Source organism: Rana temporaria, chromosome 1 (assembly GCF_905171775.1).
Source record: "Rana temporaria chromosome 1, aRanTem1.1, whole genome shotgun sequence".
Classification (NCBI taxonomy): domain Eukaryota; kingdom Metazoa; phylum Chordata; class Amphibia; order Anura; family Ranidae; genus Rana; species Rana temporaria.
In genome coordinates this window covers 464,758,836-464,772,162 of record NC_053489.1, presented here as the reverse complement: position 1 = coordinate 464,772,162, position 13,327 = coordinate 464,758,836, and the positions used below count along the sequence as shown (strand labels likewise).

Genomic DNA, 13,327 nt, shown 5'->3' with positions numbered 1-13,327 from the left:
GCATCAGAGTTTAACTACACTCTGATCTACCTCTAAATTTAACTAGCACCGGTACCATAAAAGTACACAGGCGCTACATATATTTAGATGTATTTATGTATATATATATATATATATATATATATATGTGTGTGTGTGTGTGTGTGTGTATATATATATATATATATATATATATATATATATATATATATATATATATATATATATATATATATATATATTTATGTATATATCTATATCTATCTATCTATCTATCTATCTATCTATCTATCTACTCACCATATTGCCTTAGTGTAAGTACTGAGCTTCTCCCAGCATCACAATTTTTTTTTTAGGTACTTATATAGCGCTATCAATTTACGCAGCGCTTTACATATACATTGTACAGTCACATCAGTCCCTACCCTCAATGAGCTTTCAATCTAAGGTCCCTACTGTAACTCACATTCATACTAGGGCCAATTTAGACAGGATCTAATTAACGTACCAGTATAATGTGTATGTCCAAACAAAAATGTTTTCAATGTATATAGTACATTGTATGTGAACGTTTATATACTTTCCATTGCTCTGTTCCCTCTTCATCTCCAACATCTTACCTGTTGATCCTGCCAACAGGTCCCTTCCTGGATAACTTTCTTTGGAATGCTTAAATTATTGCTCCAAATTTTTTTTTGGGGGGGGGGGGGGGCGCAAACAAACAAAAAAAAAACATCAATTGCCGTCACTGTGCCCATTAAACGCAGCCAATGTGCCCATCAAACACAGCCAGTTTGCCCCCTCAAATGCAACCAGTTTGTCCCCCCAATTGCAGCCAGTTTGTGACCCCAATTGCCGCCAGTTTGTGCCCCCAATTGCAGCCAGTTTGTGCCCCCAAATACAGCCAGTTTCCCCCCAGCCCAGCACTTACCTTCCTCGGGTCAGCATCATCCTCTCCACGCTCCTTTGATGTCTTCTTCCGCCCTCAATGTCACTTCAGCTAGTCAGGTGACCTGTAACCAGACCCGGTGCACCTGATTGGCTGAGAGGCGGGTCAGGCCTCGTACACACGGCCGAGGAACTCGACGTGCCAAACACATCGAGTTCCTCGGCCAGTTCAGCCCTGAAGCCGCCGAGGAGCTCGGCGGGCCGAGAGCTCCCATAGAACAACGAGAAAATAGAGAACATGTTCTCTATTTTCTCGACGAGTTCCTCGGCGGCTCCATCGGGCCGAAAGTGTACACACGACAGAGTTTCTCGGCAGGATCAGGCTCTGACCGAGTTTCTCGCCGAATTCTGCCGAGAAACTCTGTCGTGTGTACGAGGCCTCAGTGTTAGGGAACCGATTCCCTAACATAGTACTGTTAAACCAGGGAGCGCACAGCCTGTGCGCCCTCTGGTTAACCATTTGGAAGCCCGCAGGCTCTAATTGGGAAGCTTATTAGAGCATCTCGCTCTAATCAGGCACTTCCAAAACACACCCACTGCTGTTATTCAGATGGCTGGCTCCTAACTGGGGGCCGGACATCTGAATAGTGGGCGGCAGCGGCAACAATACATAGATTCATGCAATGCATGAATCTATGTATTGTTGATTAATGGGTGCAGGAGAGAGGGGGTGGCGCTCCTGCACCCACTATGGACGCACCGCGGTGGAAGCACTGACAATGTCTACCACAGGCCTTCAATGCCAGAGCTGAAGTTCTTGAAGGAAAGAGGGCACAATGATGTGTGTGTGTGTGACCTGTGCGCTGCAAGTGCAATCAGGGAAGGCAAAAAAAGAGAAACTCTCAGCTTAGAAGTGTGTAAGGCCTCGTACACACGACCGAGTTTCTCGGCAAAAAACAGCAAGAAGCTGGTATTTTTTTTTTGCCGAGGAAACCAGTCGTGTGTACATTTTTCTTCGAGGAAACTGTCGAGGATCCCGTCGAGCCAAAAAGAGAGCATGTCTTATTTTTCCTCGACGGGAATGGAGAAACTTACCTAGCCTAACAAGGAACTCGACGAGGAAAACTATGTGTTTCGCCCGTCGAGTTCCTCGGTCGTGTGTACGAGGCTTCACAGTACCCTGCAGTGCCTTTCTAATCTATAAAGATATAGCAGGCATAGACTGCTATTGAGTACAGTAAATGCTGGGTGGCTTATACATTGTGATTAAAATATTAATATTACATGGTTCATTAGCATTGTGGGAACATTGAACATGAGTATTTTTAAGTCAGTGTATCTTAGTGAGTACTGGCATTCTTTAATGTGACCTCATGTATCTAAGCATTAAAATGACAACTCATACAGAAATGTCAGCTATTAGGGTTGAAAACTGAAACATTTTCTCTCTGATTATTAAGAATTATGTCAAAATAGTGACACTAATGTAATGAAATGCCCAGATTACATTATACATCTATCTGACTTCCAGCCAGTGTCTCTGATACATAATTTAGGAATTCAGAACTTTTGACTTTCTCACGTTGAAATTAACTAATGATACGAATGTGCCCCATGGTGCTGAATAATTTATGACAGTGATAGTTCTAGTCCTAGAATTATACGTGCAATGGTTTAAGGAAGCAATCACGAGAGAAATATAGAGTTTGCCATTTCTAGGTTGTATCTGAAAATGCTCACTACCTTGATTTTCATGCTGACCCAATGTCTTCAGTACTTTTAGTTACTGACCTGGAACAAGTTTGCTTATCAGGAGTTCTGACTTCACTTGCTATCATCTTGTCATCTGGTTTTGGACCTTTGGAAGTCAAAGTTCAGCATGACTGCTTTTTCTCCAGATGAAGGTCATATAAGGAACCTTTATATTTTTCTGATGACAGGTTTTCTTTAACCACTTCAGCCCCAGAAGAATTGGCTGCCCAATGATCGGTCCATTTTTTGCGATTAAGCACTGCATCGCTTTAACTGATAATTGTGTGCTCATGCAACGTTGCACCCAAACAAAATTGACGTCCTTTTTTTCCCTCACAAATAGAGCTTTATTTTGGTTGTATTTGATCACCTTTTGCACTATAACAAAAAAAGCAACAATTTTGAAAAAAAGCAATATTTTTTTCTTTTAGCTATAAATATCCCCCAACAATATATAAAAAACAATTTTTTCCTCAGTTTAGGCCGATATGTATTCTTCTACATATTTATGGTAAAAAAATCACAATAGGTGTATATTGATTGGTGTGCGCAAAAGTTATAGCGTCTACAAAATAGGGGATAGTTTTATGGCATTTTTTTTATTATAATTTTTTTACTAGTAATGGCAGTGATCTGCAATTTTTAGCGTGACTGCGATATTGCGGCGGACACATCGGACACTTTTGACACTACTTTGGAACCATTGTCATTTATAGAAAAAGGACGAGGTACTCACTGCTTCAATAGCATTTGTGTTAGCCACATCCCTTATTCGCATATAACAAAAAGAGAGTATCTCCCCCTGGATGGGACTTTAAAGGCTACACGAAGTATCAAGGTATAACAGCGATCTTTAATAGGAATTGGTACAGAAACTGGCACTTATTATTAATGCACACAATAGGCACCTATTGACTTTGGATAACGCCACTACACACCTCACCTATGGACTCCATAGAGCCAGTGGGTCTCTTTAGACCTGAACGGGGATTTAAGCAGCGATGGGATTTGGAACTGGGCAGGACGCAACCTGGCTAGTCACGTACCGGAAGGTCCTGGGCCCCTTTACAATCCACTTCCCTGGATATGAGGGACGCTCGGACGTAACTCCTTCCCCACACAACTCTATAACTAAACAAAAAGGGGGTCTACATCCAGTTTATTACATATTTATTATTATTATTTATTACGATTTGCACTACTCTTCCTCCGTGGCCCCTGATGACGGTCGACAACCAGAAACGCGTCGGGCATACACATCTCATCTACTAGGAGAATGCTTTTTTGTCTATTTTGCCATCTGTTTGTGGCATATGTATTGTTTTATCATTACTGTTTTTTGTATTTGTCTATGTGTTGCTTTTACATGCACCATGGGTGCGTGGTGTGTGCATTAATAATAAGTGCCAGTTTCTGTACCAATTCCTATTAAAGTTCGCTTTTATACCTTGATACTTTGTGTAGCCTTTAAAGTCCCACCCAGGGGGGAGATACTCTCTTTTTGTCATTGTCATTTATACAGCGATCAGTGCTATAAAAATGCACTGATTACTGTGTAAATGACACTGGCAGGGAAGGGGTTAAACACTAGGGAGCAGTAGATCACTGTTCTGTCACTAGGCAGAACAGGGAAATGCCTCTCCGTGACACGATCGTGGGACACTGGCGGACAACGAGTCCATGAGTCCCGCAGGCACAGATTTTGCGCCGGGCGGCAGATTCAAAGCAACGTACAGGTACGTGCTTTACCTGCCCGTGCCATTTTGCCAACGTATATCTACGTGAGGCAGTCAGCAAGTGGTTAATATGCCTGTTCTCCCCCATTTTCTTCAGCTTTTCGGCTTCCTGTGTAACCTCTCTGCCTCCAGCATGCTTACTAGGCAGTAAATTACCATCATCTTACTGTTGATTGGTTGTCCATCCAGTCAAAACTGGAAAAAAAAAACACACCATAACTATAAGGCTTAGTGTACACCTATGCAAATTGGATGCAGGGAAATCCGTATTAAATTTGCATTGGTGTGAACCCAGCCTTATAGTGATGGTGTTTTAGATGATTTCCCCACATTCAATTTGCATAGCAGGAGAATGTGACCGCCTCTCTATGGAGACGGTTCACATATGTCGGCAGCAGGTCTGGTGGGTTTTGCTGGAAAAATGTGTGCCTTTTTTGGTCTGTTTCACGTCTGAATTCAGACCAAAATTCAGGCTGAAATCGGACCTGAAACGGTGAACCAGCACGCATCGGACCCCTGCTGTGGTACGGATCTGGCGATGGTGTGAACCCAGCCTAAAAGATAATGTGCTTTACAAGTTCTGGTGGGGGATTGTACCTGAGCGCTGAAAAACATAATTGCTGAAGTCAATACCAGGAAGTTGTATAGCTAAACCAGAAATCAACCTATCGGTTGTAAGATGTGTCATTAAAAAGACTGATAGGTAAAACAGGTACATACAGTATCTCACAAAAGTAAGTACACCTCTCACATTTTTGTAAATATTTGATTCAATTTTTTCATGTGACAACTCTGAAGAAATTACACTTTGCTACAATGTAAAGTAGTGCGTTTACAGCTTGTATAACAGTGTCAATTTACTGTCCCCTCAAAATAATTCAACACAGCCATTAATGTCCAAACCACTGGCAACAAAAGTTTGTACACCCCCAAGTGAACATGTCCCAATTACGCCCAAAGTGTCAATATTTTGTGTAACCACCATTATTTTCCAGCACGGACTTAACCATCTTGGGCATGGAGTTCACCAGAGCTTCACAGGTTGCCTCTGGACTACTCTTCCACTCCTCCATGACGACATCACAGAGCTGGTGGATGTTAGAGACATTGCGCTCTGCCACCTTCCATTTGAGAATGCCCCACAGATGCTTAATAGGGTTTAGGTCTGGAGACATGCTTGGCAAGTCCATTAACTTTACCCTCAGCTACTTTAGCAGGGTTGTGGTCCTCTTGGAGGGGTGTTTGGGGTTGTTATCATGTTGGAATACTTCCCTGAGGGCCAGTCTCCGAAGGGAGGGGATCATGCTCTGCTACAGTATGTCACAGTACATGTTGGCATCCATAATTTCCCTCAATGAACTGTAGCTTCCCAGTACATGCAACACTAATGCAGCCCCAGACCATGACACTCCCACCACCATGCTTGATTGTCTTGTCTTTGTACTCCTCACCTGGTAACCCCCACACATGCTTGACACCATCTGAACCAAGTAAGTTTTCCTTGGTCTCATCAGACAAAAGGACAGTAACCCATGTCCTTAGTCTGTTTGTCTTGAGCAAACTGCAGGCTTTCTTGTGTATCACCTTAAGAAGGGGCTTCCTCCTGATACAAATTTTAATGCAGTGTGCAACGTATGGTCTGAGCACTGACAGGCTGACCCCCCACCCCTTCAACCTCTACGGCAATGCTGGCAGCACTCATACATCTATTTCCCCAAAACAACCTCTGAATATGACTGTGTTGGATGGCACAGTGGCAGTTTTTTTTCTGATTTTTTCAGTTTGTTTGTGCCTCCCAAAAAAATTGAGCACCAGCTGCCACTGGAATGTACAAGTCATATTATAGCAATATCCTTGTGGTCAATAGAACAGTCATTGCGGGAAACCCCCTGAAATAGTTCAGTCATGGAAAAAAAATCTACTACTGATGCTTACTTTTTGACTACTCCATAGCAGCCATCAGTAAATACTAAGTGCTTTTGGGTATGGGAGACAATGTGACATACTCAAGTTTTAGCTGTATTCACACACTATGTTGGAGCCTTCTAAATAAAAGGGTTTGCATTGTAAATACTGCCAAATATTCTGCCACTGACTATTGCAAAAATGGGTATCAGCTGCCTTTAGTTTAATTCTATAAAATCGAATAAATACTGACTAAAGCTCAGCAGGTCACTGGGCTCAGGCATGCCAACAACTACTTTGACACATGAATCTCCTTGGCATATGCTAGAGCAGCCAGGAAAGGTTATTACCAATGTGCTTTATAAATCATTTTTATTTACAATTTTCTCTTTTCAATTCTATTTTAGGATGCGCCACCTCCTGGTTCCTACAATGTGAGTGAATCATATGAAAATCTGCATGCCAAGGGCAAATATAGACCTCCAAGGACAGTCCAAGCCAAGAGAAAGCAATCTTCTTTTCTTAGTGGTGTTCCCAGATCCCTTGCCCTGCTGAATGACTTTCACATACCAGGTAAGAATATAATATGCCGGAGCGGCCCAATATTTTATAACAAATAAGCAGATATAGCCATTGCTTGTGACTACTGGGAGACCATTCAGCTTTGTAGGAATTCACTAAAGGATGAAAAGGGCATGAAGGCCCCAGTGCGCTACCATTGCAAGAAAGGTAAGAGTCCTTACTCTTGTAAAATCTTCTCATCTATGGCTAATCTTAGTCCAGAGCTGGTGCAAGGTTTTTTGAGTCCCTAGGCAAAACATAATTTCCCCCTTGGCTCCGCCCCTAACTCCACCCCTTGTGCACTGCCCTTGTAACACATGTGACCTACCTGACCACATAAACTGTTTTACTACCTGACCACATACACGGTTCTACTACCTGACCACATACACTGTCCTACTACCTGACCACATACACTGTCCTACTACCTGACCACATACACTGACCTACCTGACCACATACACTGACCTACCTGACCATTACACTGTGTTACCTGACCACATACACTGAACTACCTGACCACTACACTGACCTACCTGAACAACCTGACCACATACACTGACATACCTGACCACATACACTGACCTACCTGACCATTACACTGTGTTACCTGACCACATACACTGAACTACCGCACACATACACTGATCTACATGACCACATACACTGACCTACCTCACACATACACTGATCTACCTCACACATACACTGATCTACCTGACCACATACACTGACCTACCTAACCACATACAATGACCTACCTAACCACATACACTGACCTACCTGACCACATACACTGACCTACCTAACCCTACACTGACCTACCTGACCACTCCACTGACCCACCTGACCAACCTGACACATACACTGACCTACCTAACCACATACACTGACCTACCTGACCACATACACTGACCTATCTAACCCTACACTGACCTATCTGACCACTCCACTGACCCACCTGACCAACCTGACACATACACTGACCTACCTGACCACATACACTGACCTACCTGACTCCTACTTCCTGCACTACCCACACACCCTATTACCCCCATCCCCCCTCCTCCCCCCACACACACAGCTCGATATAGATAGGAGGATTCATCCTCCTCCTCACCTCTCCATAGCGTCATCGTTCATCACATCTCTCCTGAGGGCTCTCCCCAGCACTGAGCGGGCAGTATTGCTTAGGAGTCCCCGCCAGTGCCATCCAGCCACTCCATGGTGTCCTCCGCTGGGAGGTTAACTCAAACACAAGGCCCGTAGGACGAATCTGGCCTTCCAGGCCATTTCATGTGGCCCTCGCACCTCTCCAGCCCTCCTCTGGTCCTTCTCCAGACCCTTACTTTCTGCTTACAAGCAATGCATCCAGCTTCATCATAAGGAAAGGGGGGTGCACTGTGATGTAAGGGAGAGCAGGTGACTCAACTTCCGAGGGTGGGGTGACTTTTGACATCTAATGTAGGGGAAAATGCGCTGGAGATCTAATCTTACAGATACAACCGGCCCTTTTGAGGGCAATCATAATGCTGATGCGGCCCACAATTAAATTGAGTTTGACACCCCTGCTGTAGACTATTCCTGCAGCTGCTGTTTCATATTAAGGTACTGTATGGACCTTTGGTTCAAAGAGGAAGTATCAATAAACTACAGGTGCAGTGGTGTCAAGGCACTTATTTTCTATTGCGAATTGCAGTCTTTTTGCCACAATGGCAGATGTAGCTCATAGTTTTATATTTACAGATTCCTCTAAAATGAATGAAGCGGCTGTGTGGGGATGTGCAAATTTTGCATGGGATAAATCATAGTTAATTTTCCTAAAATGTACATGTATATCGCTCTAAGGCAGTTTATCTTACCCTGCTGCTCCAAAAAGCCCTGTATGCAAACAGATAATTAGCAGAAAAGAAGGCTGGATGGCTGCACTCCTGTTCAATCTCTTTATTCAAGTGTCCCGGATACAAAGGTAAACTACAGGTATCAGTTTACATGTTTCACACCATCGGCGGGTGCTTACACATAGCTCCATTACTTGCTATGAGTAAGCATCCGACCTTGGTGTGACACATGTGAGCTGATACCTGTAGTTCACCTTTGTATCCGGCACTTGAATAAAGTAATTGCACATGAGTGCGGCTGTCCAGCCTTGTTTTTTTCTTAATTTTCCTAAAGTTTTACACTGGTTTGTGAAACTAAAATATTATTTAATCACTTCAGCTCTGGAAGGTTTACCCCCTTCAAGAGAAGCGTAAGCTTATATTGATTGATTTGCGCAAAAGTTATGCGTCTACAAACTATGGGCTATTTTTATTTTTTACTACTAATGAAGGCGATCAGCGACTAATAGCGGGAATGTGATATTGTGGCGGACAAATCGGACACCTAACTGACACTTTTGACACTTTTTGGGGACCAGTGACACTAATACAGCAATCAGTGCTAAAAAATATGCACTGTCACTTTACAAATGACACTGGCTGGGAAGGGGTTGACATCAGGGGCGATCAAAGGTTTAAATGTGTTCCCTGGGAGTGCTTGCTAACTGTGGGGGAGGTGAAGATCTGTGTTCCTGCTTAGCAGAAACACAGGACCAGTACAATTCTCTCTAACAAAAAGGTGGTCTGCTTAGTTTAGATAGTCAGACTGCGGTTCTGCCTAGTCTGGCAGGGAGGAGCGGCCCTGCCGCAGTATATGTGCGTAGGGTGGTCCGCAAGCAGTTAAATCAAAAAAGGGCCCTAGAAAAAGATAGACCTTAATGATAGTTTCTTTTTTCTGTAAAGCTAATAAATCTACCAAAAGCTAAAACTGAAGATAAAGGCAGCTAAAAAATATGTGTAGTGGAAACAAAATGTTGCTTTTTCTCTAAAGAATACACCATCAGCACTCAGCTGGTAAACAGTTAACAGTAATATTTGACCTCCAAAAACCTCTTAACCACTTAAGACCCGGACCAAAATGCAGCTAAAGGACCAGGCCCCTTTTTGCAATTCGGCACTGCGTCGCTTTAACTGACAATTGCGCGGTCATGCGACGTGGCTCCCAAACAAAATTGGCGTCCTTTTTTTCCCACAAATAGAGCTTTCTTTTGGTGGTATTTGATCACCTCTGCGGTTTTAATATTTTGCGCTATAAACAAATATAGAGCAAAAATTTTGAAAAAAATGCAATATTTTTCACTTGTTGCTATAATAAATATCCCCCAAAAATATATAAAAAAAAACATTTTTCCTCAGTTTAGGCCGATACGTATTCTTCTACCTATTTTTGGTAAAACAAATCGCAATACGCGTTTATCAATTTATGGTTTGCGCAAAAATTAAAGCGTTTACAAAATAGGGGATAGTGTTATTGCATGTTTATTAATTATTATTTTTTTACTACTAATGGCGGCAATCAGCAATTTTTTTCGTGACTGCGACATTATGGCGGACACTTCGGACAATTTTGACACATTTTTGGGACCATTGTCATTTTCACAGCAAAAAATACATTTAAAATGCATTGTTTACTGTGAAAATGACAATTGCAGTTTGGGAGTTAACCACTATGGGGCGCTGATGGGGTTATGTGTGACCTCATCTGTGTTTTTAACTGTAGGGGGTGTGGCTGTAGGTGTGACGTCATCGATTGTGATTCCCTATATAAGGGAACACACGATCGATGACAGCGCCACAGTGAAGAACGGGGAAGCTGTGTTTACACACAGTTCTCCCCTTTCCTCAGCTCCGTGGGCGCTGTGGGCACGCGCCCGCGACCCACGGCTGGGCCCACGGCTGGCCCAGCCATGCCATTCTGCCGGCGTATATCGGCGTTAGGCGGTCCTTAAGTGGTTAATGGGGTTGCTAAGGCAGAGGTTTTTTTTTTATCTTAAGATAAAAAAAAACGAGTGTGCATCAGACCCCCTCAGGCTCCTTAATTATTACCTGAGCCCCATCTCAATCCAGTGAAGTCCTTCGGCCATCGAGGACTCTGCCTCCTAATTGGCTGAGACACAGCAGCAACGCCATTGGCTCCAGCTGCTGTCCATCAAAGTCAGTTTGCCTATCAGGAGAGAGAGGGGATGGGCCGAACCACAGCTCTGTGTCTAAATGGACACACAGAGCTGCAGCTTGGCTCGGGTGACCCCATAGCAAGCTGCTTGGTGTTGGGGCACTCAAAAGGAGGGAGGAGCCAAGAGCAGTGAATAGGGACCGGAAAAGAGGAGGACCCGGGCTGCAAAACCATTACACAAAGCAGGGAAGTATAACATGTTCGTTAATTAATTTTTTTTAAATTAGACTTTTTAATCACTTTAAATCTAAGAAGTATTTAATCCTAACTTTTTTATTAATTTTTTTAATTAAGTAAAAGCTCCAATGTGACCAACACTCATTTTCACACCCCCTATAACTACTCACTCCTGACCAGAAAATGTCACATCTAGGGTTGCTACCTTTTCTTCAAGTAAAACCTGAACACTTTAGCGGCCTGGGACACCTTTTGGGTGCCCTGAAGGAGAGTACTAATGTGGTGCGCATAGCGTACCGCAGTGAACAGTAGGTGTGGCCAAATTGATCTTGCTGACATCATCGGCCTGCCCCCCAGTGATGCTGAACCTGCCCCCAGACAGCCGTCATAACTCCCAGACAGCAACAGATTTGTGTGTGACTATCTTCGTTACTTGGGGGGCCACAGCTAGGTCTGAAAAATGTGTCCAGGTTTCAGTCTGCCTGAAACCTGGACACATCCTTGAACATCTGGGTAGGACACACACTGATTGCACAGTGAAGGCAGAGGAACGTGCTCATTGGAGGATGCAGAGGGGGGTAGAAGCAGTGGCTTGCCACTTTAGACAAAGTCAGAAAATGGCTGCATGCCAGGAGTGCGCATTGTAAGAAGAAGGCAACATAAAAGTAGCAAACCAGGGTACCAGTGCTGAAGGGACGATATAAATCCAGTGGAAGGAAGAAGATGTACACATCAAGAGACATCAAATAAAGTAAATCTGTTTCAAATATTTTATTGAAGTTTTAAGAATTAAATATATAACAGTAAGTATACATAAATTATATAAATCATATAATATAAAAATATATATATAAAATAAAGTAAATCTATACATCAGGATTAGTCAATTGTCTAGACCTGCGAGTAACATTTCCTGGACACTTCTTTGAGACTTGTCATTAATAATTAGGTTTGTAATCAATTGTAGTAAATATTTCCACCTTTTTTTATTTATGACAACCCATGATGAGAGCTTTTAAGTTAGACTATCAGGAATCTATGCTGTATGCTGGGAAGTGTAAAGCACTGCGAGAATTCTTCCTGCCCTAAACCCTAAATATAGACATCTACATGTTGAAAGCTAATGTAATGGGGAAAGCAAAAGAAACCATTCAGCTTCTATCACACCAATGTAACACAATACATTCGGTTGGAATGCTAGGAGCTCAAAGTCCATCACATTCAAGACTTTTCTAAAACATAAACATTTGAATTTAATAATGTGAAGACATTTGACTTTAACCACTTCAGCCCTGGAAGATTTTTCCCCCTTCCTGACAGCACTTTTTACAATTTGGCACTGCGTCGCTTTAACTGACAATTGCGCGGTCATGCAATGCTGTATCCAAACAAAAGTTGTGTTTCTTTTTTCCCCACAAATAGAGCTTTCTTTTGGTGGTATTTGATCACCTCTGCGGTTTTTATTTTTTGCGCTATGAACAAAAAAAGAGCGACAATTTTGAAAACCAAAACAACATTTTATACATTTTACTATAATAAATACCGTATTTATCAGCGTATAACACGCACCCCAATTTAAGAGGGAAGTTTCAAAAATGTTTTTTTTTAATAAACCACTTTGAAGCAAAATAATGGTCAGTGAGCATCAATGCAGCATGATTAGTGCCCATATGCACCCTCAATGCAGCCTGATCTGTGCCCATCTGCACCTTCAGTGCAGACTGATCTGTGCCCATCTGCAGCCTAATCTGTGCCCATCTGCAGCATGATCTGTGCCCATCGGCAGCCCAATCTTTGCCCCTCTGCAGCCTTGCTCCTCACTGCAGCCTTATTAGTGGCCATCTGCAGCCTATGCATTTACCAAAATGCAGCCTGTTCAGTGCCCATTTGCAGACTCACCTTTGCCATCCGTGTCAGATTATCCCCGCTGTCTCAGAGGGAAGAGGAGCGAGCGCCGCTGAATTACATAGAAGCCGCAATCTCCTTTCTGTGTACCCATCACTCACAGCCACACCTTCTGTCCCTGCTCATATGTAATGCCTCGTTTCCACTGAATAGAACGGTTCGGGTCTGTAAATTTGGAACGGTTAGAATGGACCGGTCTATTCTCGTGAGCGTTTCCACTGCAAATCGGACCGTCGGGGACCATACAGGATTTAGAAAAAATGCCTAGCGCATCCACCAATCAGTGGAATGTATTGCATCTCCGCCCTAATGGAACCTTTCCATTTTCTATGGCCCCACATCTGAAGCAGGAGCCAGAATGGTACGGTACG

General features: G+C 43.0%; 1 protein-coding gene across 1 annotated transcript in view; it reads left to right on the top strand.

Moving 5' to 3' along the window:
- STPG2 (sperm tail PG-rich repeat containing 2) overlaps window positions 1-13,327 on the top strand; it is an 874,725-nt gene that overhangs the window by 397,344 nt on the left and 464,054 nt on the right. Inside the window, exon 12 of the mRNA XM_040328101.1 lies at window positions 6,668-6,833. Coding sequence (XP_040184035.1) covers window positions 6,668-6,833 — 166 coding nt within the window. The remainder of the gene's footprint in view (window positions 1-6,667; window positions 6,834-13,327) is intronic.